Source organism: Erythrolamprus reginae, chromosome 2 (assembly GCF_031021105.1).
Source record: "Erythrolamprus reginae isolate rEryReg1 chromosome 2, rEryReg1.hap1, whole genome shotgun sequence".
In the NCBI taxonomy this organism is placed as follows: Eukaryota; Metazoa; Chordata; class Lepidosauria; order Squamata; family Dipsadidae; genus Erythrolamprus; species Erythrolamprus reginae.
In genome coordinates, this window is record NC_091951.1 from 204994915 (window position 1) to 205019352 (window position 24438).

Consider the following 24438-nt stretch of genomic DNA (forward strand, 5'->3'; position numbering starts at 1 on the left):
TCTCTTGCTTTCTTTCTTTCTCTCTCTTGCTCTCTCTCTTGCTTGCTTTCTCTCTTGTTCTCTTTCTCTTTTTTTCTTTCTTTCTCTCTTGTTTTCTTTCTCTGAGCTTCGCAGCACACCTGACCATGTCTCGCGGCACACTAGTGTGCCACGACACACTGGTTGAAAAACACTGGTATATTGTATAGTACATTCAATATACTGTAATAGTAAATGTTGTTAAGCCGAGGAATCTAAGTGAATGGTTTATGCCTGGCTAATGGCAACTTCCTTACCTGGTTATTTTGAAGATTCGCAGGAGGCGGACACAACGGAGCACCGAGATCCCAAGGGCTTGCATGATCTCAAACTCTACCAGGACCGTCTCCAAAATCCCACCGCATACCACAAAACAGTCAAAACGATTGAAGAAGCTGACAAAGTAGGCTTGGAGGCCTAGGCTGTACATCTTCAGCAGCATCTCCAGGGTGAACAGTGACAACAATACTTTGTTAGCATAAGCTGCAAGAACAAAAGGGATGGGGCAGAAGTTCTCAAATTGTGCTGTGGATCATTTCAGTCTGTGGAAAAGTTGCAGAACAATTTAAAAGGTTTCTGCCTCTAATAAAGGAGATTAAAGTATTTTATTTAAGACTGCGTTTCAAAAGACACCTATGGCTATAATAATCATAATACAGCTAGTCCTCAACTTACAACAGTTCATTTAGTGACTGTTTGAAGTTACAGCGGCACTGAAAAAGTGACTTATGACCATTTTCCACATTTATGACTATTGCAGCATTCCCGTGGTTACGTGATTTATAGCTGGATGCTTGACAAATGACTCACATTTATGACGGTTGCAGTGTTCCAGGGTCATGCGATCCCCTTCTGCAACCTTCTGATAAACAAAGTCAATGGGGAAGCCAAATTCACTTAACAACAATGTTACTAATTTAATGACTGCAGTGATTCAGTTAACAAATGTGACCAAAAAAAGTCATAAAATGGGGCAAAACTTATTTAAGAAATGTCTCACTTAGCAATATAAATTTGGGGCTCAATTGTGGTTGTAAGTCGAGGACTGCCTGTACAATAGTTGTATTACTTTTACCATTTTAAGGGGCCTCCTCAGCCATCTGGCTAAGATCACACTGAATCTAGCACTGATTTTGATTAAAATTCTAACATCACAAATAAATGTTTTAAAGGGCAAAGCCTGCAGTAACAATAAAATTACAGAGTCACCACATGTAACATAATAAGAGTATATTCTCTAGGGCAGGACTAATCAAATCTTTGTTCCTATTGTGTAATATTTCATCTGAAGTCTCACAATACACTTGATAAAAGTACCATACGTCTTGTTCTCAGTTTTGTCCATTTAAAGAGTGGTAACATAATATATATATATAATTATATATAACTATATTTACAGCAGCACAAAGCTAACAACTTCAGCCTGATGATGGTGAATGTGATTTCATCGAAACATTGCATAGACATTCAAAATATTACACGGGGCAAAACCCGAACTCAGAACAATGAGGACCCAGACTGTTGGGGGCAACACGCTGATTCTGTAAACTGCTTAGAGAGGGCTATAAGTATAGTAAGTATATAATAAAAAATTATTATTATTATTATTTATTAGATTTGTATGCCGCCCCTCTCCGCAGACTCGGGGCGGCTCACAACAGTGATAAAAACAGTATACAGTGATCCCTCTATTATCGCGAGGGTTCCGTTCCAAGACCCCTCGCGATAATCGATTTTTCGCGATGTAGGGTTGCGGAAGTAAAAACACCATCTGCGCATGCGCGGCCTTTTTTTCTATGGCCGCGCATGCGTAGATGGTGGAGTTTGCGTTCCCCGCTGCCCACGCAAAGGGGAAACCCCGATTCGGCTCCTCACTGCTGCTGCGCTACCGAGCAGATCAGCTGCTGGGCGGCCAAAGGAACCTTCCCTGGGTCTTCCTCCTCTTGCTGGCGGGCGGGCGAGCGGCGGGCATCAGCGAGGAGCCGGGGTTTCCCCTTTGCGTGGGCGGCCGGGAAGACCCAGGTTGGGGGTTCGGGGGGGTGCTGGGAAGCCCCCCAGGCCGGCTGCGACCTTTTAAAACAGCCGCGACGCTTCCCAGCTGAGTCCTGAAGCCAAACGCGGAAGTTCGCCTTTGGCGTTTGGCTTCAGGACTCAGCTGGGAAGCGGCGCGGCTGTTTTAAAAGGTCACAGCCGGCCTGGGGGGCTTCCCAGCACCCCCCCCGAACCCGGGTTGGGGGCTTGGGGGGTGCTGGGAAGCCCCCCAGGCCGGCTGCGACCTTTTAAAACAGTCGCGCCGCTTCCCAGCTGACTCCCGAAGCCAAACGCGGAAGTGGTTTTTTTTTTAATTAATATTTTTTTTAAAATCGCGATATAGCGTTTCTCGAAGATCGAGATCGCGAAACTCGAGGGATCACTGTATATTGACAAATCTAATAATTAAAATCTAAGATAATTTGTCTCGTGTGCCAGCTGAGTCCCTTGCTGGACCAGGAGGCCTTGCTCCTGATTACTTATGACTTGGTCACTTCCCGTTTGGATTACTGTAATGTATGATACATGGGGCTGTCCTTGTAGATTGTGCAAAAGTTGCAAGTGGCCCAGAATGCAGCAGTGATAGTTGCCCCAACATTTACCCCTGTTTCACCCCTGTTGCATGAGCTGCACTGGCTCCTTGTTTCTTTCACGATGCAATTCAAGATACTGGCTATTACCTTTAAATTCCTATATGGTGCAGGACTAGGTTATCTGCGGAATCACCTCTGCCTAAAGACATTTGACACATTCCTAGTCCCTGTCTTTAAGTTTTGCCATCTTGTGAAACCTAGAAAGCATGCCTTTTCTGTGGCAGCCCCTGCCCTATGGAACATCATTCCCCCTGAAACTAGCAAGGCCCCCACCTGCTCAGCCTTCTAAAAAGTGCTTGACTTGGCTCCCCCTCCCCCCAAGCACTGGGATAGGGTGAGATTGAGAAAATGAATTTATTGTGGGCTGCTTATGAAACTTTAGCTATAGGCTTTGTAGTATTTTTTTTATTTTACACAGATGTTGCTTTATCTTTGGGTTGTGAGCCACCCAAAGTTTAGTACAAAAATGGGTGGCTATATAAATGTTACAAATATATAAATAAACTCTATAACTAATACTAAAAGTGTTTATAAGGAGGAGTAGGAGGATGGAAATCTGCAGTTTATGTCTGTAATTAGGGATAAAATACAATATAAAATGTAATTGGGGATAAAATGTATGTGTAACCTGCTACAAGTATTCTCCCTCCAATGCACTGTGTCTCAAACTGAATTCAAAACAATGAGTTCTTGCTTCTCGGCCCTCTGTTGAAAAATTCATTTCCCATATGGCAGTGACAGGCCACCACTCTTCCACTACAGCTCCATTTTTACTACCAGAATGGCATTTCCTACCATTCCGGCCGGGGGCCACCCCTACCATATGGCTATCCAAGGCAGCCCTAATGCCTCTAGACAAGTCTCACTTGTTTAAGGTTGTCTCTACTATATCTTGTAGTCCCACCTTGGATTTGGGTGAGCCAATAAGGCTGCCTGTAATGTTCAGAAGCAATGGTGAGGGTATTCAGAAACACAAGGATCAGGACCATCCAGTAGAAAGTGACAGATTTGACAGCCAAACGACATTTCTTCCGAAAAAGTCGGTTGAGGCGCTGCACATGGCGGCTGGGGCACAAAAGGAAGAAGAGAAATTATTGAACAGCCTAGGGGCCAGGACAAGAATGGAAAACAAAGCTGTTGTTCTACTCACCCAAATTTGGTCTTGGAAAACTTTCGTCTGTGAAAAATAGAAATTTAGTAAAAACTCAACATGAATTCTTCAGCTAAAGCTGAAAGACCCACAGAGAAGTTACAGATCTATTTGGGATGCTACGGAAATGGTTCAAAATGAAATTCCACCAAATCATTAATACATTCTAGAACATCTTTTCTAAATACAGAATCAAGAACCATTTTATAAAAAGAGGTTCTAATCCCATAGGGGTGGCAGCCCATGGCCATAGGTAGCCCCTCTGTCATCTGTCTGAGATACCTAAAATTTGCTAGCAGGATGGTGATTTTCACCTGCACATTTTGGATGGCAAAGTATGGATCTTAGGCAATGGGATCCTAAAATCTCTATACGGCAAAACATTTCATTTTGCTTCTCCTTTCCCTCTCCAAGCCAGAGTCTTCCACAAAAGGCTGAACACCTGAGCCTACGTCTTTCAGTGGAATGAGTGAAAGGTCTTCTAAAGGTTGCCATCTATCCAGCAGGATGAGTTGCTGTCTTGCCTCCCTTCCCTATTTAAAGAGATTGCTAACCTTTGGCCTGTAGGCAGAAAAATGCAGTTTGACACAGACATTCTAATGCCATGAATAGAGACTTAATTTTCCCCCCATTATCATATACACAAGTTACTTTTCTAGAGGTCAGTATGCTATTTAAAAAAAAAATAGGGAAGAACAAAACAAAGTGACACACCTCTAAAATAGCAACTTTGGACAGGGATTTTTCACAAGGAGGTTTCATCAAGGAGGCCGTATAATTCAACATGTCCATTTGCTCAGCAAATTTGCTTAACTAGTCTATTAGTTAATAGAGGGAAGAGTTCAGACTCCAGTAAGAAGTGCTTATCGAGGCAGGATTTAATCAGAGACATGAGATGCAAGCTTAGGAGAAAATAGCAATTCTCTGGAGGATTTCTTCAAGGCAGGCAAAAAAATTAAAAATAGTGAAAACGAAAATTAATTTAAAACTAAAATCAAAAATTGAAATCTGATCAAGTTACCAGATATAAAGCCAAACAACCTGTCATTTAAAGAATCCTTTTCTAAATCAGGTTGTATCCAAGCGTGGCAACTTTAAGGATGTCAACACCCAGAATTCCCTAGCCAGCTAGATGGGAGTTGAAGTCTTCAAGTCTTCAAGTTGCCAGGGTTGGACACCCCTGTTTTAAATGTTGGTTGCTTGTCTTATTTTGTCTTGGAGTGTAATCTGATCACTTGATCTTAAAATTATAAAATCCGTGAAGGATTTGGGCGGACTTGATCCAACAATCAAAGATTGAAAACAGATTATTATTATTATTATTATTATTATTATTATTATTAATAATAATAATTAGATTTGTATGCTGCCCCTCTCTGAAGACTCGGAGCAGCATACAAATGATTATGATTATATTAGATTAGGGACTTTGCTTTCTCAGTCTATCACTCTGAGATCCTCTCAATAGAAAATGCCAAGAACTGATCCCCAAAACTCTTACCCAGCAGAGAAGATACCCAAATTTGGGAGGGGGAGGCAACAGGAGGCAACCTTTTGGATTCCCCATTAGCTTCCTAGAAGAGTTAACAGCCTGTAGAACACTAATAATGAACATTGTCCTGCAGTTCCCAGCCCTCCTCTCTGTGGCCAGGCAAACTCACAAACACACATCATAGCAGTGGCTCTGGAGGTGCTCTTCATCTTCAACGTTCTCTGTGTTGACCGAAGTACTTTCGCTGGCAGGAAGACTGGCTGGGGAGAGAAAAGCAGGTGAGAATTTTATTTTTATGTTTTTCCTGCAGGATTTCTGTTCACAAAGACAGCTGCCACCACTGAAATCATAGGATTGACTCTTCCTCAGACCATCAGTTTGATACCTTTATGATACCTTTAAAGGAGACAATAAATACACTGCCCTCAGTAGTGGGTTCTGAAACCTGTTGCTACCAGTGCGTGGTGCGTGCACAATGCTCCTGCACATGTGCAGAAGCGTCTGCGCATGTGCAGAAGCATCCCAGGCAGGTAGGTGGAGACTCCTGCCACCGCCGCTAACAAACCGGACCAGGAACAACTCAGCACTGACTGCCCTCCTATGAATCAGACTTTTCACATTTTTTAACAATGGCAAATTTTCAAGGCAACATAAACGATCTGCTTAAATTCTCTTTCAAATGACATTATATTTTCCAGATATTTAGGAACAAATGCAACCATAATGTCTATATGATATTATATGAGTATTTATTGATTAGCCCTTGGGCCGTATCAAAGGGCACAGTTCCAGAAACCGATTAAAATTTGATAAAAGCAATTTCAAATGGAATTTGATGAAATACAATTAAAGGTGAAACTGGAATAAAATACGATTTAAATATAATATTGCATCAGTGATGGTGAACCTTTTTGGCTTCACGTGCCAAACGTTTGGGGGGGGGGTCGCGTATGCATGTGCCTAGATCCATAATTCCCGGTTTTCTCTCTCCAAAGGCTTCAGAGCTTTTCTAGGAGCCTGGGAAGGGCAAAAACGACCTTCCCCACCTGCCAGAAGCCCTCCAGAGGCTAGAAATGGCCCATTTCCCAACTTCCAAACAGGTGGTTTCCAGCCTCTAGAAAGGCTCTGGATCTTAAGGAGAGCAAAAAAGAGGCTTCCCCCACTCCTTCTGAGGCTGGAAACAGCCTGTTTCCCGATTCTCAGTGGGCCCGGAAGACCCAAAAATCAGCTGGCTGGCAGACCTGAGCTCGCGTGCCCAGTGATATGGCTCTATGTGCCATCACTGATCTATAGGCTTAATGCAGGTAGTCCTCGACATATGACCCCAATTGGGATCAGACTTCCCAATACTAACCAAAGCATTACTAGGGGAGTCGCGCCCAATTTTACAACTTGTGCCATGGTTGTTAAACGAATCAATGTAGTTGTTAGGTGAATCGTGAGATTGTTAAGGAAATTCTGCATTGACTCATTGGGAATATCACAAATGGTGATCTCACCTCCCCAGGGAACTTTGCAATCATCACAAATACACACCAGCTGTCAAGTGCTCGAATTCTGATCATGTAACCATGGGATGCTGCAATAGTCATAAGTGCGAGGACTGGTTGTAAGTCACTTTTTAGTGCTGTTGTAATTTGAATGGACTTAAGTAGAGGATTACCCATAATGCATTCTTTGGCTGTTGGGCATAATTCAGTTTCATCATCCTTTACAGTGTTATTACTGCCATGGAAGTACAGTGACATACGTACTAGTTTTAATTATTTAAACAGTCAAAAAGCCTTCTTATCCCTTTATCTGTTCCTCTATTACCATTTTGAATTTAAAAAATGTAATCAGAAACTTTATAAATAATAGATCACAACAACTGCTGTGAAGATTGAATGAGCCAGAGTTTCTTAAATGAGATACTGCAGATTGGACCAAGGACTGCGATATTGTCCTCCTATTAATCAAGGATCCTCTTTGGCCAGCAGACCTGGAAAGTGTAACCTATTGCTGTAATTATGGCAAAGAGTAACCTATTGCTGTAATTATGCCGTAGGGAGAGGAAAAACACATTGTGACAAATGGAAATAGGAAAATTCACTCGGAGAGGAAAACGCTTGGATAAGGAATTGCCATAAGGGCACACAGTAAGAAAAATCCAATATTCAACCAAAAACAAAGAAATAAAAATAGAACTCCTCGGCATAATTAGCAAATAGGCTTGTGAATCAACAGACTTCATTCTATAGAATGAAGCCTACATGAGGAATGAGGTGGAAACTGCTTAGCCCTTAAAGAAAACTAAGCACATACACAAAGGAGTAAGAAAACATTGAAAATTACTGTGGCTGTCGGAGGAATGACTGCTGTGCCTGAACCATTTCTTCTTCCTCTTCTTGTCCATCAGGTCGGCCACAGTAACATCTTCCACAAAGAAGGTACAGATGAAAGAAAGATTGGGAAAAAACATGAAGGGAGGGATAAATAGGAAAGGGAATTATTTAGGAACAAAGTGGATGGGAATGGATGGAGAACAATAAACGATGAGAGCCAGATGATAAACAAAAAGGAAATGTGGGGAACCCTCTTTACAAATGTCTTACCCATTTCTTTCCAAGCCATTAGAACTAAGGAGCTTGGAATTTCAAGACTAGAAGCAGCTGTCACTACCCAAAGTCTCTTCCCATATGGGAAGTGATAACTAGAGGTCTTCAAAGAGAGAATGAATTTGGATCCTTTGACTAGATAACATTTAAAGTCCCCTTTCAAGTCGATGATTCCATTGGTCTTGTGCCTATTCCTCTTGATTTCATACATACTGATTAGTTAGTATAATATAAAATGGGAGATGCCATGTCGCTTAAATGTGCCATTTTAAAATTAATCAACTTTTGATTAAATGTGATAAAACTTATTTTATTACTTAAAGGAGAAAGCCCCTGTGCTGTTCTTCTTTTGAAATTTGCTGAAGAATTTATTTCATTGTCAAGTCATCTCCACACAAACAAACACACATAGGTAATAAATATTTTAGCACAATTTTAAAAAGCTAAAGATTGTGCCAACCTGAGTACACAGAATAGTGTTGCTGCAAAAGTTGAAATCACTCTCTTTCTACTCAATGCTCACTTGCTACTGTACTTATGAGTGGGTTGCCTATAAACATAGGCTGCAAGGAAATATGGAACATCTAGACCTATACAGTAGGTTAAAAAAGCAATATCAATATATATATGTATTAGAAATAAGGCATATATTTGTGTGTGTGCATACGTTGAATATTTGTATTAGAAAATTATCTATAGAATTCTAATTTGTTCTAATAATATATTACACTACAGTCTGTATCTTCTTTTTGATGCATTTTTCATCTATTTCTAAGCACTTGTTATGTATTGTTTAAAATGTATTTGTGCTTTTTGTCATTTTAAAATAATTTTTAATCACTCTCCTTAAAAGGGACAGTAAATAGCACTGAAAAGAACTATGCTTGAAAAAACAATACTACTGACTATTGTTAAGAAAAATATTTCCATATTATTCAAAATGTTTCCTAAACGCCCTGTAAAAAGTGAGCAACTGGGGGCGTTTGCCCAGGTTCGCCTGGTGCACCAGTTGCGGCCCTATCTGGATCGAGACTCGCTACTCACAGTCACTCATGCCCTCATCACCTCGAGGTTCGACTACTGTAATGCTCTCTACATGGGGCTACCTTTGAAAAGTGTTCGGAAACTTCAGATTGTGCAGAATGCAGCTGCGAGAGCAGTCATGGGCCGACCTAGGTATGCCCATGTTTTACCAACACTCCGCAGTCTGCATTGGCTGCCGATCAACTTCCGGTCACAATTCAAAGTGTTGGTTATGACCTTTAAAGCCCTTCATGGCACTGGACCAGAATATCTCCGAGACCGCCTGCTGCCGCACGAATCCCAGCGACCAATTAGGTCCCACAGAGTGGACCTTCTCCGGGTCCCGTCAACTAAACAATGTCGGTTGGCGGGCCCCAGGGGAAGAGCCTTCTCTGTGGCGGCCCCGACCCTCTGGAACCAACTCCCCCCGGAGATTAGAACTGCCCCTACTCTCCTTGCCTTTCGCAAGCTCCTTAAGACCCACCTGTGTCGCCAGGCATGGGGGAACTGAGACATTTCCCCCGGGCATATACAATTTATGAATGGTATGTGTGTATGTATGTGTGTTTAGAAATGGGGTTTTTAAATGTTTTTAGTAGAAATTTAGATTTGTTATAAATTGTCTTTTTGCACTTTGTTGTGAGCCGCCCAGAGTCTGCGGAGAGGGGCGGCATACAAATCTAAATAAACATAAACAAACATAAACATAAACTAACATTAGCGATTTCTCTGTATTGTTGGACCACTATGCAACATATTTGCATTCATGTTTGGAAGTAAACTGAAGAAAAGGAAGGACCAAATTGTTTCAATTAAATTGGAAGAAATGCAAAAGCTGATGGGTTGAACTGAGAAGGTAACCTTCATTTCTCTCCATTGCTCTCAACACTTGTTCAATGAACCCAAAGCAGCTGATACAGCTCCAGTGAATTAATTAGCACCAGGAGATGGATTCTTGGAATTGAATGCCATTTTCTCAGGCTACAAATTATAGCTACAGGAAATTAAAGCTGCCACTAATTGGCCAGTTCTGGGCTCTGCCAAAAGGAAAAGCACAACCACAGTGTCTCTTACTGCAACCAAATGGACATAAGAGTGAGAATGAGAAAGAAACAATAGATGCAACGTGAAGAAATAGAAATCACCAAGCTATCAGCCTGTTCTGCACTATTCTCCACAATTTCTATTCCTGGGATTAAGCTGGCATGCTCCACTCACAATGAACTTGCCGTATGCTGTTTACTGTACATTCACACAACTGAAGCAGCACAAAAGCACTCAAAATAAATAAGTAAATGAAGGTACCAGCTATGTATCCTAACACACTCACACTGGAGTCTCCTGCCCTCCTCATCGCAATCAGAATTCCTTTTCAAACTGGCAGTTCAGTTGGTTTTTCCACTAATCTTGCATTGATGTGGCTTGGATTGATTCCTCTCTAATCCCCTCATACAGAGCTGTTACAGATGGCAACATCCAGGCCGCTAACTAAACCATCTCTAGAACAGCAAAGTACAGTCCCTGGCAAACAAAGGAGGGAGCTTGGAAGGTGTGGTTCTGAAAGCTCTTACAAGTATGCTTTTCGCTGGCCTCATCTTTTTCTTCATCGGGCTCAATGTCTTCTGCTTGCATGATCCAATCCAGGTAGCCCTTCAAATCTTCCTCCATCTGTTGTTTCTCTCGTAGCTTTTGGAAATCTCCTCGGGCTTTTGCCTTCTCTCGTTCCTTAGAGAATTCCCTTTGGGTGGAAGAGGTCAAATTAGTTGAGTGCTTGGACAACATCTGAAAATTTCTATGAAGGCCCTTCCTGCCTTTGATGCAGTTAGCTATTATGTGCAGAGTATGAACTTTAGATCTTGTTTCCTGAACCTGTTTTTATAATTCAAATGTTTTAGCTGTGGTCCAGTTATTTTTCTTGACCTCTTCCTTCATGGGTCTCATGTTTAATTAGATAATGAGAACATGGCACATTGTTTTTTCTACTGTTTTTTCTTTTTATTCTGGATCCTTTGGATTTTTCTAATGAGAAAGAAGGCTGTTCTAAAAATGCAAAAGTACACAGAAGAACCATATTCTAGCTCCCATGGCTATATTGAAAATGCAGAAGCCATATTTGCTGAAATCTGAAAAAGATTTCAAAAGACAAGAGTTCCAGACATTGCTTACTGCAGTTCTTTGCCCTTGACTCATATTTAACAAAAGTAGGATAAATTAGGCAAACCAGGCACAAATGTGGGGAAAAATTGTCTGTGTAATAATTTAAGCACATGTTAAAACCTTAGTTTATATGCTTTTTTTTCTCTATCAAGGAAGATAAATACATTCTGGTCACATATTCCAAATCTGACTTACCCACTTAACACACCCAAAACCAAATTAAGCACAAAGAAAGAGCCAAAGATGACAAGGCTGACAAAATAAACCCACGGTAGTTCATGACCCACTGCATCTTGCATCTGGAATAATAAAAAAAAATACTTAAGGGATCATACATCAAGAGAGACTAAATTGTATGAGCTTTCTGTTCCTTTGTCCAGAAGGACATAACTCACCCAGTACAGAACATCAGTCCAACCTTCCATGGTAATGCATTGGAAGACAGTAAGCATGGCGAAAAAGAAGTTGTCAAAATTGGTGATTCCGCCATTGGGTCCATCCCACCTGCCACGACATTCGCTGTTGTTTACTGTGCATTCCCGACCGTGTCCAGAAAAAGCACAAGGTGACGGGTCTTCCTCAGCCTCCATATCTGCAGCATGTAAAAGATGAATCACCGCGATGAAAGAAACAGGATCATCTATTGCTGACCTGAATCAACTTGCAAAGTATGTTAAAATCTCTTATAAATCTCCCCACCCACCATACCTTCAGCCTTAGGCCACCCAAAATAGGCACATGAATAAATTTGACTTAGAATTTCTGTAATTTTGTTAAATCCAACATAAAAATGTATCTGGATACCGCTTTTTAAATCTAGGCATGTGATTAGGATGTATTACATATCTTGAAAAGATCTTTCAATCGAAGTGGAGAATTATTTAAACCAGTAGAAAAGATGTGTTACAGAAATCTTTCATTATCTTCAAAATGATTACTTTCCAACCAAAACTTGCATTTCAGAGAATTTAGCCAAATACTGTATCCTATTCTACAAGGATGAAGCAGAAGTGCTTCCTCCAGTTATTTCACATTTTATTATTTATTTATTTATTTTTTATTTATTTATTTTGTCCAAAACACGATGAAGGTAACAGAGGATATACTCATAGCAAAATATGTCAATGAAAGAATAGAAGAAAAGATATAGGAATAGAAGAAAATATATATAAATAAATAATTTGAACAGAACAAACTTTCAACTGTGCTATTTTGGGAAGGGGAGAAGAGCTGTCTTGCCTAGTGTTACCGGGCAGTAAAAATACAGATTACCATAGGATGCAATGAAGAGTATTCTGAAAACCACTATTTTTACTCTCATTTTATATAATCTGGAGTTTTTAAAATATAAATCTGACAGACATGTGCTACATTTGGTGAATTATACCTGACCTGAATCAACGATGAAGCAGGTCTTATGCATGCGACCAATGAAGAGCTCCAAGCCAATGATGGCATAGATGATGATGACGAAAAGAACAAGTAGCGCTATGTGCAAAAGGGGCACCATGGCTTTCATGATAGAATTCAAGACAATGTGCAGACCTATGAGACAGAAATGTTTAGGATACAACATCAGCTTTTCAGAGCACAAAAACATCTTCCAGTATGAAAGGTACAATTTCAAATGGCCCATCTCATGAATAGATAAGTTTGTCTTTTCTCCTAGCACAGTTTTTACTAACTTTGGCAACTTTTAAGATGGGTGGACCTTAACTGCCAGAATTCCCCTGGGTTAAAGTTGCTACGGTTGGGAAATACTGCACTAGAACAATATAGATTTGTCGAAAACATGGCATTTAAATGTTTCTAGATCACCTAATTAAACTTCATATATATCATCATCAAGGCAGTTCATTAGAATTTATCATGTAGTGATGCAGAGAATAGCAAAGACAACAGTGGCCTATGCATCACTAATAATAAGATGCAGTGTGAAGTCACAATGACAAAGAAATAGTGTCATGTGGCCCACAGCTTGCATCAAGAACATCAATGATTAAATAGAGAGCACTTCAGGTTGTGCAACACTCCAGCATATAAACCTATACATAGTCCTATACGTGTCTAGCAATGTGTATAGTCTATGTCAATGATGAAGAATCTTTTTTGGCTTAGGTGCCAAAAGGGCGCATGCACGCACAATAGCCTACACCTGCGTGCCCACACCCATGATGCAATTTATTTATTTATTTATTTATTAGATTTGTATGCAGCCCCTCTCCGTAGACTCAGGGCAGCTAACAACAGTAATAAAACAACATATAACAAATCTAATATTTAAAATAACTAAAAACCCTTATTAAAAAACAAAAATACACACAAATATACCATGCATAAATTGTATAGGCCTGGGGGGAATGAATATCTCAATTCCCCCATGCCTGACGACAGAGGTGGGTTTTAAGAAGCTTACGAAAGGCAAGGAGGGTGGAGGCAATTCTGATCTCTGGGGGGAGCTGATTCCAAAATTGTCAGAGCCGCCACAGAGAAGGCTCTTCCCCTGGGTCCCGCCAAACGACATTGTTTCGTCGACGGGACCCGGAGAAGGCCAACTCTGTGGGACCTAACCGGTCGCTGGGATTCATGCGGCAGAAGGCGGTCCCGGAGATATTCTGGTCCGATGCCATGAAGGGCTTTATAGGTCATAACCAACACTTTGAATTGTGACCGGAAACTGATCGGCAACCAATGCAGACTGCGGAGTGTTGGTGTAACATGGGCATACCTAGGGAAGCCCATGATTGCTCCCGCAGCTGCATTCTGCACGATCTGAAGTTTCCGAACACTCTTCAAAGGTAGCCCCATGTAGAGAGCGTTACAGTAGTCGAGCCTCGAGGTGATGAGGGCATGAGTGACTATGAGCAGTGACTCCCGGTCCAAATAGGGCCGCAACTGGTGAACCAGGCGAACCTGGGCAAACGCCCCCCTTGCCACAGCTGAAAGATGTTTCTCTAATGTGAGCTGTGGATCGAGGAGGATGCCCAAGTTGCGGATCCTCTCTGAGGGGGTCAATGATTCCCCCCTCTGGGTGATGGACGGACAGATGGAATTGTCCATGGGAGGCAAAACCCACAGCCACTCCGTCTTATCAGGGTTGAGTTTGAGTCTGTTGACACCCATCCAGACCCCAACAGCCTCCAGGCACCGGCACATCACATCCACTGCTTCATTGACTGGACATGGGGTGGAATGTACAACTAGGTATCATCCGCATACTTATGATACCTCACCCCATGCCCTTGGATGATCTCACCCAATGGTTTCAAGTAGATAATAAATAGCAGGGGGGAGAGGACCGACCCCTGAGGCACCCCACCAGGGAGAAACCTAGAGGTCGACCTCTGACCCCCCCCACTAACACCGATTGTGACCGACCAGAGAGGTAGGAGGAGAACCACTGAAGAACAGTGCCTCCCACTCCCAACCCCTCCAGCCGGTGCAGAAGGATACCATGGTCGATGGTATCGAAAGCCGCTGAGAGGTCGAGAAGCACCAGGACAGAGGATAAACCCCTGTCCCGGGCCCGCCAGAGATCATCCATCAATGCGACCAAAGCAGTTTCCGTGCTGTATCCGGGCTTGAATCCTGACTGCTGAGGGCCTAGATAATCGGCTTCTTCCAAAGACCGCTGAAGTTGGAGCGCCACCACCTTCCCCATAAATGGCCTTGTCCACTTCATCAGGTGTCACCAGATCAAACCCTTCCCAGACAGATGGACAAGTACGGGTCCCAGTCACCTCGACTGACTCGTTGTCAGTCGACTCTGTTATCCAAACGGAGTCGAGGTCCGCCCGGATCCAAGCGATTTTATCAGTGAAAAACATGTTAAAATCCTCGGCATTACTCTGTAAGGGTTCCCTAACTCCCCCCTGGTTAAGAAGGGAGCGGGTCACCCTAAACAGAGCGGCCGGGCAGGATTCCGCTGATGCAATCAAGGCAGCATGATACACGCATCTTGCCGCCTTGAGCGCCACTTTGTAAGTCTTAATATGAGCTCTTACAAGTGTTTGATTGGATTCGGACTTATTCTTCCTCCATCGCTTCTCTAGACGTCTCTTCTGGCATTTCAACTCCTGGAGCTCCTCGTTGAACCATGGAGCTCTACGGGGTCTAGTGCTGCGGAGAGGTCGCAACGGCGCAATCCGGTCAAGAGCCTCTGCTGCAGCCTTGTTCCAGGCCTCAGCAAGAGACTCTGCCGAACTGTGGACGAGTGCATCTGGAATAACCCCAAGCTCCCTCTGAAAGCCCTCTGGGTCCATCAGGCATCTGGGGCGGAAACCACCTAGTTGGTTCCACCTCCCTGCGGGGAAGGATTGGAGCCAGGAAGTCAAGCCGCAATAGAAATGTTCTTCCCCACACATGCACACAGACCTTACTGAAGCCTCCAGACCTGTTGGGGTGTTTTTTGCTCCTCCACTAGGGTTCAGAAGACTTTTCTGAACCCTAGGGACAGTGAAAAATGGGCCAACTGAAAATTTGTTTCTGAATTTCCAGTTGGCCCATTGGGCTGTTTTTCGCCATCCCCAGGGTTCAGGAGGCTTTCCTGAAGCCTAGAGAGAATGAAAACGGCCAAAAAGAAGCCCAAAAATCAGCTGTCCAGCCTGCGTATGCATGCTGGAGTTGACGGAGGGTAACACTGATATGGCTCTGCATGCCACAGGTGGCACGCATGCAATAGGTTTTTTATTTTATTTATTTATTTGTCAAACAAGTATAGTATTATAGTACATATTAATATAACATAACGTAAGTAGAATGTAGTAATAGAAAGGATAATAAGATAGTAGGACAGGGACATTATGCACATGTGCATTTATGCATGCCCCTTATTAGTTTCGCCATTACTGTCCTATATTATTCAGTATCTCTGATGCAGTACAGAAGAATTAATATGAGCTGGAACGTGATCTTAAATTGTACCGTAAAACAATAACAAATGAGTTGGAAAACATGACAGGAAGTCCAGTTGCCTCTTGGGGGTGGGGGAGGAAACATCATTGGGATAACAGTGGTAACAGAGGTAACAGCTTCTGTGCTTAATAAGATGTTCTGATAACAAAAAATCATTGTGCCACCAGCAACAATAAAGCAATTATGTATAATGAAGTTCATAATGTGCAGTCATATAAGAGACAGTCAGCATGTCAGTAGAGTTTGGCATCACAACATATAGGTGCATACCCTGTTTCCCTCAAAATGAGACATCCCCTGATAAATAAGCCCAATCAGTCTTTTTGAGCGCATGGCAGTAAGGCCAAGCGCTTATTTCAGGGTTCAAAAAAATAGAAGAGAGGGTCTTATTTTTAGGGAAACGTGATATTATGAGACATTTTTTTCTACCCAGCCTTTCCCTGATAGGTGTACATCTGAGAAGCATGAGCACAGGAGATGCTTACTAGGGACACCAGAGACCAGACGCAGAGGTCGCAGGACACGAAAAGCTCGCAGGGCTTTGACATCAAAGCCGCCTGGCTTCCCACTCATGTGATGGGCCTCCCCGGGCTTGTGGGAGACTTGTTCCAGAATGACACTGAAGAGACTGTAGGGAAAACAAGGGACAAGACAAGGCAGGGGAAGGTTGATTTCAGAATGATGGACCAAGTTTCCTTTCACCCACATTCGGGAATCACTAGGATACTTTATACAAATGGTATCTTCCCACTAGGTAGCTCAAGATCTGTTAACTTTAAATTCCAGAATTTCTACCAATGGCTTTGCTCACTAAAGAGTTTTGGAAGCTAAGGCCACATTTTGGAGATGTTTCAAGTAGGGGAAAATTGGGTTAAGAATAGGTGTTGTCAGAATCAAATCAATTTAAATGATTCTACTTTCATCTAACAATTGAGTGTTAGATATATTTGACAAACTACTATATTAATTTATTTAGCGTATGGCATATCATACATTGACTTGCAATATAAACACTTTGCCTACATTATAAAAAACACAATAGAGTATGATTGTTAAAAAGATCTATATTCAGATGCCAATGTCCAGGCCATCTAACCATTAAAGTGCCGCACTGTTTACCGGTCACAATATGATCTACATTTAGATGTGGGACCCTGCCTCCAGTCAGTGAAGAGTTTCATAGTAAAGCTACTGTAAATTTTCCCAGTTCTATTTTCTCTCATCCTTTTAAAATGTTCTATAAACCTAATGCCAAAATTACAACCCTAAATGCCCCCTTTTATATTAGTTTGGTATTCATAGTTCCCAACTATTTGCTTCTCCTGGTCTATGCCCATGTTTTCAAAAAAATAATACAATTCAACAGACAATCTGCTCCAGAACCTGTACAAGAGGTATACAAAATATACACATGTCACCTCAGTTTCAAGAGGCAAGGAATATGATGTTTATGTGGTGTTAAGGTTTATGCCGTGCATAAACCTAATTCCAGTATTACAAGTAATACAAAGATGGAGATGCCTTCTTTTTAAATTAAAGCTATTAAACTATTTAAATTAAAGCCACTCTGTTTCTGCTCTCATCAGAAGAAAAATGCAGACAAATCCATTGCCTGTTATGAAATAATGGAATGTTTTACTCTGAAAATGTAATAGAAGGAAAAATTATGATAGCTGCATTTTTCCAATTATAATACTCGGATAACAAACAAGTTTTCTTCTGCAACTCTTTAAGTCACAAGAAGTTGCTCAGGACAGGATTTTACTTTCTGTTCTAAGGTATATCCTTGCTTGCACTGCCTACTGTAGTTCTTTCATTCATTCATTCATTCATTCATTCATTCATTTATTGGATTTGTATGCCGCCCCTCTAAAGCTAGGGGTTTTTTTATGTATCCGTAGATTTTTCTTTCTTTTATATTAACAGATGATTCACTTGGAAATTATATTGAAGAATCAGACCACTATAAGTTAAGCATGTATACTGAAGTAAAATAAATATTGTTTTAAAAAACTTACCCTACTACAACAATGACAAAATCAAGAAGATTCCAGCCATTGCGAATATAGGCGCTAGGATGCATGACCAGACCATAGGCAAGGATCTTGAGGAAAGTTTCCACTGTGAAGATGATGAGAAAGATATATTCCACTTGTTCCTGTAGAATTGGGAGGAATAGCAGCAGGAACACCAAGTTATATTTGCATTCTGTATTTTGAAACCAAGTGTGTTGACAAATAGTCCAAAATCAGATTTCCCAAGAAATCTAATTATAAGATCCAAATTGTAGTTGCCAGGAAGCCCACACTAAAAAGGACTGGAAATTCCAGTCAAGGGAAAATGATAAGGATGAACACTATTGCAGTTCAACACCACTATGAGTGTTTTACAGATCCTGCTAAGAAAGAAGAGAGGCATATACTGAAGACACAAATGTCAGAAGTGCAGCCTGCTGGACATCTATACACACACAAGCATGTCTTGCAAAAATTGCCCAGATCTTAGTGTTAGATATTTGCCTGGGTGACCTACCCAGACAGGGTAAAAGTCAAAAGTTCAGATTTGTTTATTGCATGTTGATTGGTTGCCTTCTTTTGGCTCTTAAAATGTATCTTTGTAAAACTGCCTGTTGCTGGGGCTAGATTGTATAAATAGGAGAACTGTCATTGTATAGAGCTCTCAATACTCCATTGCTTCTTGACTGAATTGACTTCCTTGTCCTGTTAGAGAAATAAACCTTGCTTGATTCAACCTTGCTTTGAGAGTTATTACATTGGCGACGAGGAGACCGACCCTCCGTGTGCTATCATGGCTACTCCGTCGGTAGTCCAGCCACCTGAATTCTTCAATCCAGAAAGAATGACCTGGACAGCCTACATGGCGAAGTTTGAAATATTTTTGGAAGCGGCCGGCATGAAAGACGCCGACAGCGGCCGCAAACACAGAGCAGAAAAGAAGCATAGGTCTGCAGCACAAAACGCTGCCTATTCTTTCCATATTCCTTTCTCACCTTATCTCTTCCAAGATGGAAAAAATAATGTAGACTCAGCACAGCCTTCTGTACCAACTAATGCTCACTTTTCACTTACTAGCAACTAAACGGTTAAAACCAACTCTGCCTTGACATTGTAATTAATGAAATATCTCTCCTTTCACCAAATGTTATTATAAATAGCACAACTTTCTATGCTTCTCTCTCTCTCTCTCTCTCACACACACACAGAGAGAGCACAAAAGCGATTAGGAAATTTGTGGATTGTGTCTGACCTTACAGGTGTTTCTGAATTTTGCCTCAGAGAGACAAGTGGTCACCACCTCAAGTTTCTGTCCATAGATTATTTGGGATTTTTTCACAGGAAGCTGAGCTCCAACTCTAGTCTTGACCCCAGCTGCAATTAGCAGATGAACAGCTGCATTTGAAAGCTTTTGGTCAGACTGACCGGGACCAGAGTGGTATGTGCAGTGGGGTTAACTCAAATAAAAATATTTATTACACTTGTACACCAGCATTAAAAAATGCAATTTAAAAAAACTAAAAACATGACATACACAAGGTTAAATGCATTTTAAAAACCACTACATTGTAAAAAAAAATCTAAAATGAATCTTTAAAAAGATTCATATAAAAGGGAGATACTTGCGTAACTAACATGACATATTAGCTTTTTAAAATCTATTTTAATGCTAATCTATAACCATAGTTAAGATTTTGATTTGATTTGATTTGACAGTGGGGAGGGGGAAAGTGTCACCTCAGCTGCCATGAGTCACATGGGTAGATTAATGCCTATTAGGAGATAATAGTTTTAATTAGTATTAAGGTATTGCCTTGGGCAGAAATCAAGAGGTAAAGACGGAACCATTAAGAAAGGAGTGAAAAGGCTGTTATGCAGTGTTTTTGGGAAGAAACTATAGTTAACACAGTAGCATTAGAACCAGGAAGCATACATCAAAGTCAGGCTTCCTAAATTTTCAGGAATCTTTTGGTGCCTATTGATCCCTCTATCACAGTACTATCTGCTTAGCAGCAATTTTTCAAGCTCCAAAGGGCTTCTAGAGGCAGTTCTCAATTCTACACTTTAAACCCTTGTAAAGGAACTCAGATTTTCAGTCTGACATGCAAAGTCCATGTTTCATTAAGTTCACATACACTTCTCACTGCTCTTATCTCTACTTCCTTTCCACTCATAACTTCAGGAAAGGCACTCACCAAGTTGTGATTGGAGACATTGGAATCGTCCTCTGGAAAGGGAATATAGACTCCTAAGGCCACACAATTGGCGAAGATTGTCATAAGGATGAGGATGTCAAAAGGTCTGGAAGATATTCAAGTTAAGGTATCAAACAGGAATTTCTTCTCCCCACCCCTCCTTTCCTCCTTTTCCCGATTTGCAATATTTAGGATACTTCCACTCTACTATGCTGATAGCAGCTCTGCGGATGGGATTGTTCAAACGTAGGCAGAAGAGGGCTCGTGGCGAACGGTGCACCACGTTGGAGCCCTGGGGCTTGTGCTTGCTCTGCTGCTGACGCTTCTTCTGAGCAAGGCTGCCGGTAGAGCCCAAAGTATCTGAACCCCCGCTCGTAAGCGTCCATGCTATGGCCTGGCCTGACGCTTCCACAAAAGCCTCAGCTGCTGACTGGTGGGGTGCCTCTGAAGAGCCCAGTGCTGCAAAGGAAGGGCATGGTGGCAAGAGACAGAAGGGATTAAACAGGACCCCCTCGTCTTGTTTAAAATTTGTGTGTGAGTGAAGGGACAAAATAATTTAATCTCCTCTTTTTTAAAAAATCTGAAAAAAGAAAGCAGTTAATGTAAAATACAATGCAGAATGCTTCAGCCCAGAAAACTAATCCAAGCTAAAGGCATCTATGAGGTCAATCTATTTATAAGTTTCTCTTGCATTTTTGTCTCAGTGTATATCCCTTATTGATTTTACTATCAAATCTATACACTTCGGAACTGTTCCAATTTTAAACTATGTCCCAAATGCCTTACTTTTAACTTCTTTTCTAGGGCAACAGGATTTTATTTTCAAACAGCCATTCTAACATCAAAGTTCTGTTCAATCTTCTAACAGTAGGACTTGCAAGTTGCCCATCCTTTATTGAGTCCAACAAACCTGTTTATTTGAACACCCACTACTAACCAGTACTACTAAATTTTGGCACAAGCCCCAGAGGATACAGTGCAATACATGCTTCTAATTCGATATGCGTAGGCTGCCCTATAAAATCTCCATCTGTCCATACCCTATAACCAAACATATCGAAGTGGGGTTACTCACGTCCTCCATTGCACTCCGACTTAGACATCTTGGCTGTGTCAAGGGGAAGGAGGTGATGTGTAAATTTCCAAAAGAATGCTAGCAGTTCTGATCAATTATCTCTCCACTGTGCAAGGAGGGATCTCCATTGTTTTAGTATTTCTCCCCAAATGGGGAGGGAGGCCCAAGTTAAAAGCTAATGGCCTCATGAAAAAAAGAGTGCCAGTCCCCAGATGCACCTCTTGCTTTCACTGTAGGGGCTTTTCAGAAAGTAACCAGATTTTCCCCTTGTGTGTCTGCTCTGTGCTCATTTGCTCTCTCGCTCTCTCTCCCCGTCATTCTCCCTCCTTTCCCTTACTGGGTTGAGGATTAAGGCAGATTGCCTACTTTAAAGGGCAGCCAGGAGGAAGGGAGGAGGGAGCTCACAGCTGGTTAGGTCACAGTTTGTGGAGAGGTGGGGATATCCCAATCAGCCAACAGGATGTGGCCCAGAGGATCATGACTCCTCCGTGACATTAGAAAAAGGGATATAGTACTACTGTATAGCCTTATCCCAATGGAAGACAGCACAACTGAGTATGTATGAGGACAGAGCAGTTGAGCTTTTGCATGTAAAATTCTTCCATGACCAAATATTGAACAGCTGTGCTCGACATCAGTTTATCAATTACTTCACTTTTTTAGGTTGGTACAACACACTGAACTAACTACATAGACTGAATCCACCCCAATACATACTGGGCTGAAATATAGTTGGCCGGTTTGTAGGTCAGCGCATGGACAAACACCACTGAAGTCTGCGGCCCTATTTGGACCGGGAGTCACGGTTCACAGTCACTCATGCCCTCGTCACCTCGAGATTCGACTACTGTAACGCTCTTTATATGGGTCTACCTTTGAAAAGTGTTCGGAAACTTCAGATTGTGCAGAATGCAGCTGCCAGAGCAATCATGGGCTTCCCTAAGTATGCCCATGTTACACCAACACTCCGCAGTCCGCATTGGTTGCTGATCAATTTCCGGTCACAATTCAAAGTGTTGGTTATGACCTATAAAGCCCTTCATGGCATCGGACCAGAATATCTCCGGGACCGCCTTCTGCCACACGAATCCCAAAGACCGATTAGGTCCTACAGAGTTGGCCTTCTCCGGGTCCCGTCGACTAAACAATATCGTTTGGTGGCTCCCAGGGGAAGAGCCTTCTCTGTGGCAGCCCCGACTCTCTGGAACCAGCTCCCCCCAGAGATTAGAACTGCCCCCACCCTCCTTGCCTTTCGTAAACTTCTTAAAACCCACTTTTGCCGTCAGGCATGGGGGAATTGAGATATTTTCCCCAGGCCTATACAATTTATGTATGGTATGTTTGTGTGTATGTCTGTTTAATAATGGGGTTTTAAAAATGTTTTAAATTATTAGATTTGTTATGAATTGTTTTATTGTTGTTGTGAGTCGCCCTGAGTCTGCGGAGAGGGGCGGCGTACAAATCTAATTAATAAATAAATAAAATAAATAAATATTAGTCCTAGCCTTCCTTTTCCTTTAAAAATAATTTTTATTAAAAAAGACAAAAACAACACAAACTGAAAACAAACAAAAGTGACAAACAATAAGGAAGGAAGAATGCAATTTCCATAGTGTGATATAGGTGGTAAACATCGTAAAAAGAATAGTAATACAACAATTTAAGATTATATATTCAATATATGGAGTTTGTATGTAGTAATTTGTCAATAAATACTCAGTATATATGTAAATATATAAATATCTATAGTTAAGCTAATCTCCATAGATTTATGATGTTACCATCCAAACCTTCCACATATACAACTAATTTGTCAGCCGTATTGTTGACTGCAAATTTGCGACATTAAATTAGATACTATCAAGGATTTCAACCCATTTTAGTTTTGTTCATTCTTTATAACAATCAGATAATCATTCGTTGATATGTTTACTATTCCTCTTATCTGTAATATAATAAATAGGTATTTTTGGAATAAATTGTATAAAATTTAATTTCACTTTATTAGTTTTTCTTACTTTTTTACGTATTTGTAGAGTTTTAACCAATTGTACCATCGATCCCATGCAGTGTAGCCTTCCTTTTCCAAGTACTTTTGCTTGAACCTATCTGCTTCGCTGATTTTCTAGAACAGTGCATTCTAGAATTCTAACTCAAAGACTGCATCTGTATTACCTCCTTACCCCATAGCTCAGTGTTTCCCAACCTTGGGAACTTGAAGATATTTGGACTTCAACTCCCAGAATTCCCCAGCCAGCATTCGCTGGCTGGAGAATTCTGGGAGTTGAAGTCCAAATAACTTCAAGTTTCCAAGGTTGGGAAACACTGCCATAGCTTACTGAATGGATTTGCATAATATCCTAAACCATAAACTAATTACATGGGCTGGTTTTCTATGTTAGGTTAAAGAGCATTTAGCTAGTTTATACCTTGTTTTCCCCAAAATAAGACATCCCCTGATAATAAGCCCAATTGGGCTTTTGAGTGCATAGCACTAGAGGCCAAGCGCTTATTTCAGGGTTTTAAAAAATATATAAGACTGGGTTCTATTTTCAGGTAGTTCCATATGTGGTATAAACACCATCCAAACCTTGTTTGTCTACTTCAGTGTTCATTTACTTGGAAGGTCATCTTGCCCATATCTAAACCTTGCAATTTGAGGCCTTCTCCAAGTGCCTCTGAAAAAATGAAGGTAGCTGCTTGCCAAGAAGAGGGCATTTTATAGAGGAAACTGTTACAAAAAGATTTAATCAACCAATTTCACCTTTACCCAAATATCTACAACAGGCTTAGACACAATGAAATAAAAATAAAAAATTACTAGAAGTTAGAATTACATAACATCAATGACACACAGTCCCAATAAAAGTACCAGTAATACTAAGCAATTATAAAATTCTAAATGTATCTACAGGACCTAATATTTACAAATGTACAGGTTCTGCATTACATCCCACAACATCTTGAATTCCCAAAGGCCTACGCAAGAGTCCTCTTTAGACTGAACTTTAGACTTTAGTTCAGCATTCAATACCATCCTATTGGACATTCTTCTAACTAAACTAAATCAGCTAGCAGTACCTGAATACACTTGTAAGTGGATCAAAACAGACAGAAAGGAGCAGATGAAGCTAGGCAAAATCACATCAAATACCTGTACAATTAGCACAGCCCCGCC

The 24438-nt window shown here is 41.3% G+C and overlaps 1 protein-coding gene across 1 annotated transcript in view; it reads right to left on the reverse strand.

Moving 5' to 3' along the window:
• CACNA1F (calcium voltage-gated channel subunit alpha1 F) overlaps positions 1–21288 on the reverse strand; it is an 82574-nt gene extending 61286 nt beyond the window's left edge. The window contains exons 1-15 of the mRNA XM_070736814.1: positions 21261–21288; positions 20383–20644; positions 20186–20291; positions 17994–18133; positions 16461–16603; positions 12464–12606; positions 11761–11776; positions 11457–11653; positions 11257–11360; positions 10476–10642; positions 7589–7699; positions 5454–5544; positions 3793–3819; positions 3547–3707; positions 276–501 (exon numbers count right to left, since the gene is read on the reverse strand). Of these exons, the coding sequence (XP_070592915.1) occupies positions 276–501; positions 3547–3707; positions 3793–3819; positions 5454–5544; positions 7589–7699; positions 10476–10642; positions 11257–11360; positions 11457–11653; positions 11761–11776; positions 12464–12606; positions 16461–16603; positions 17994–18133; positions 20186–20291; positions 20383–20644; positions 21261–21288 (1922 nt within the window). The remainder of the gene's footprint in view (positions 1–275; positions 502–3546; positions 3708–3792; positions 3820–5453; positions 5545–7588; positions 7700–10475; positions 10643–11256; positions 11361–11456; positions 11654–11760; positions 11777–12463; positions 12607–16460; positions 16604–17993; positions 18134–20185; positions 20292–20382; positions 20645–21260) is intronic.
• Between the last annotated feature and the right edge of the window lie 3150 nt (positions 21289–24438).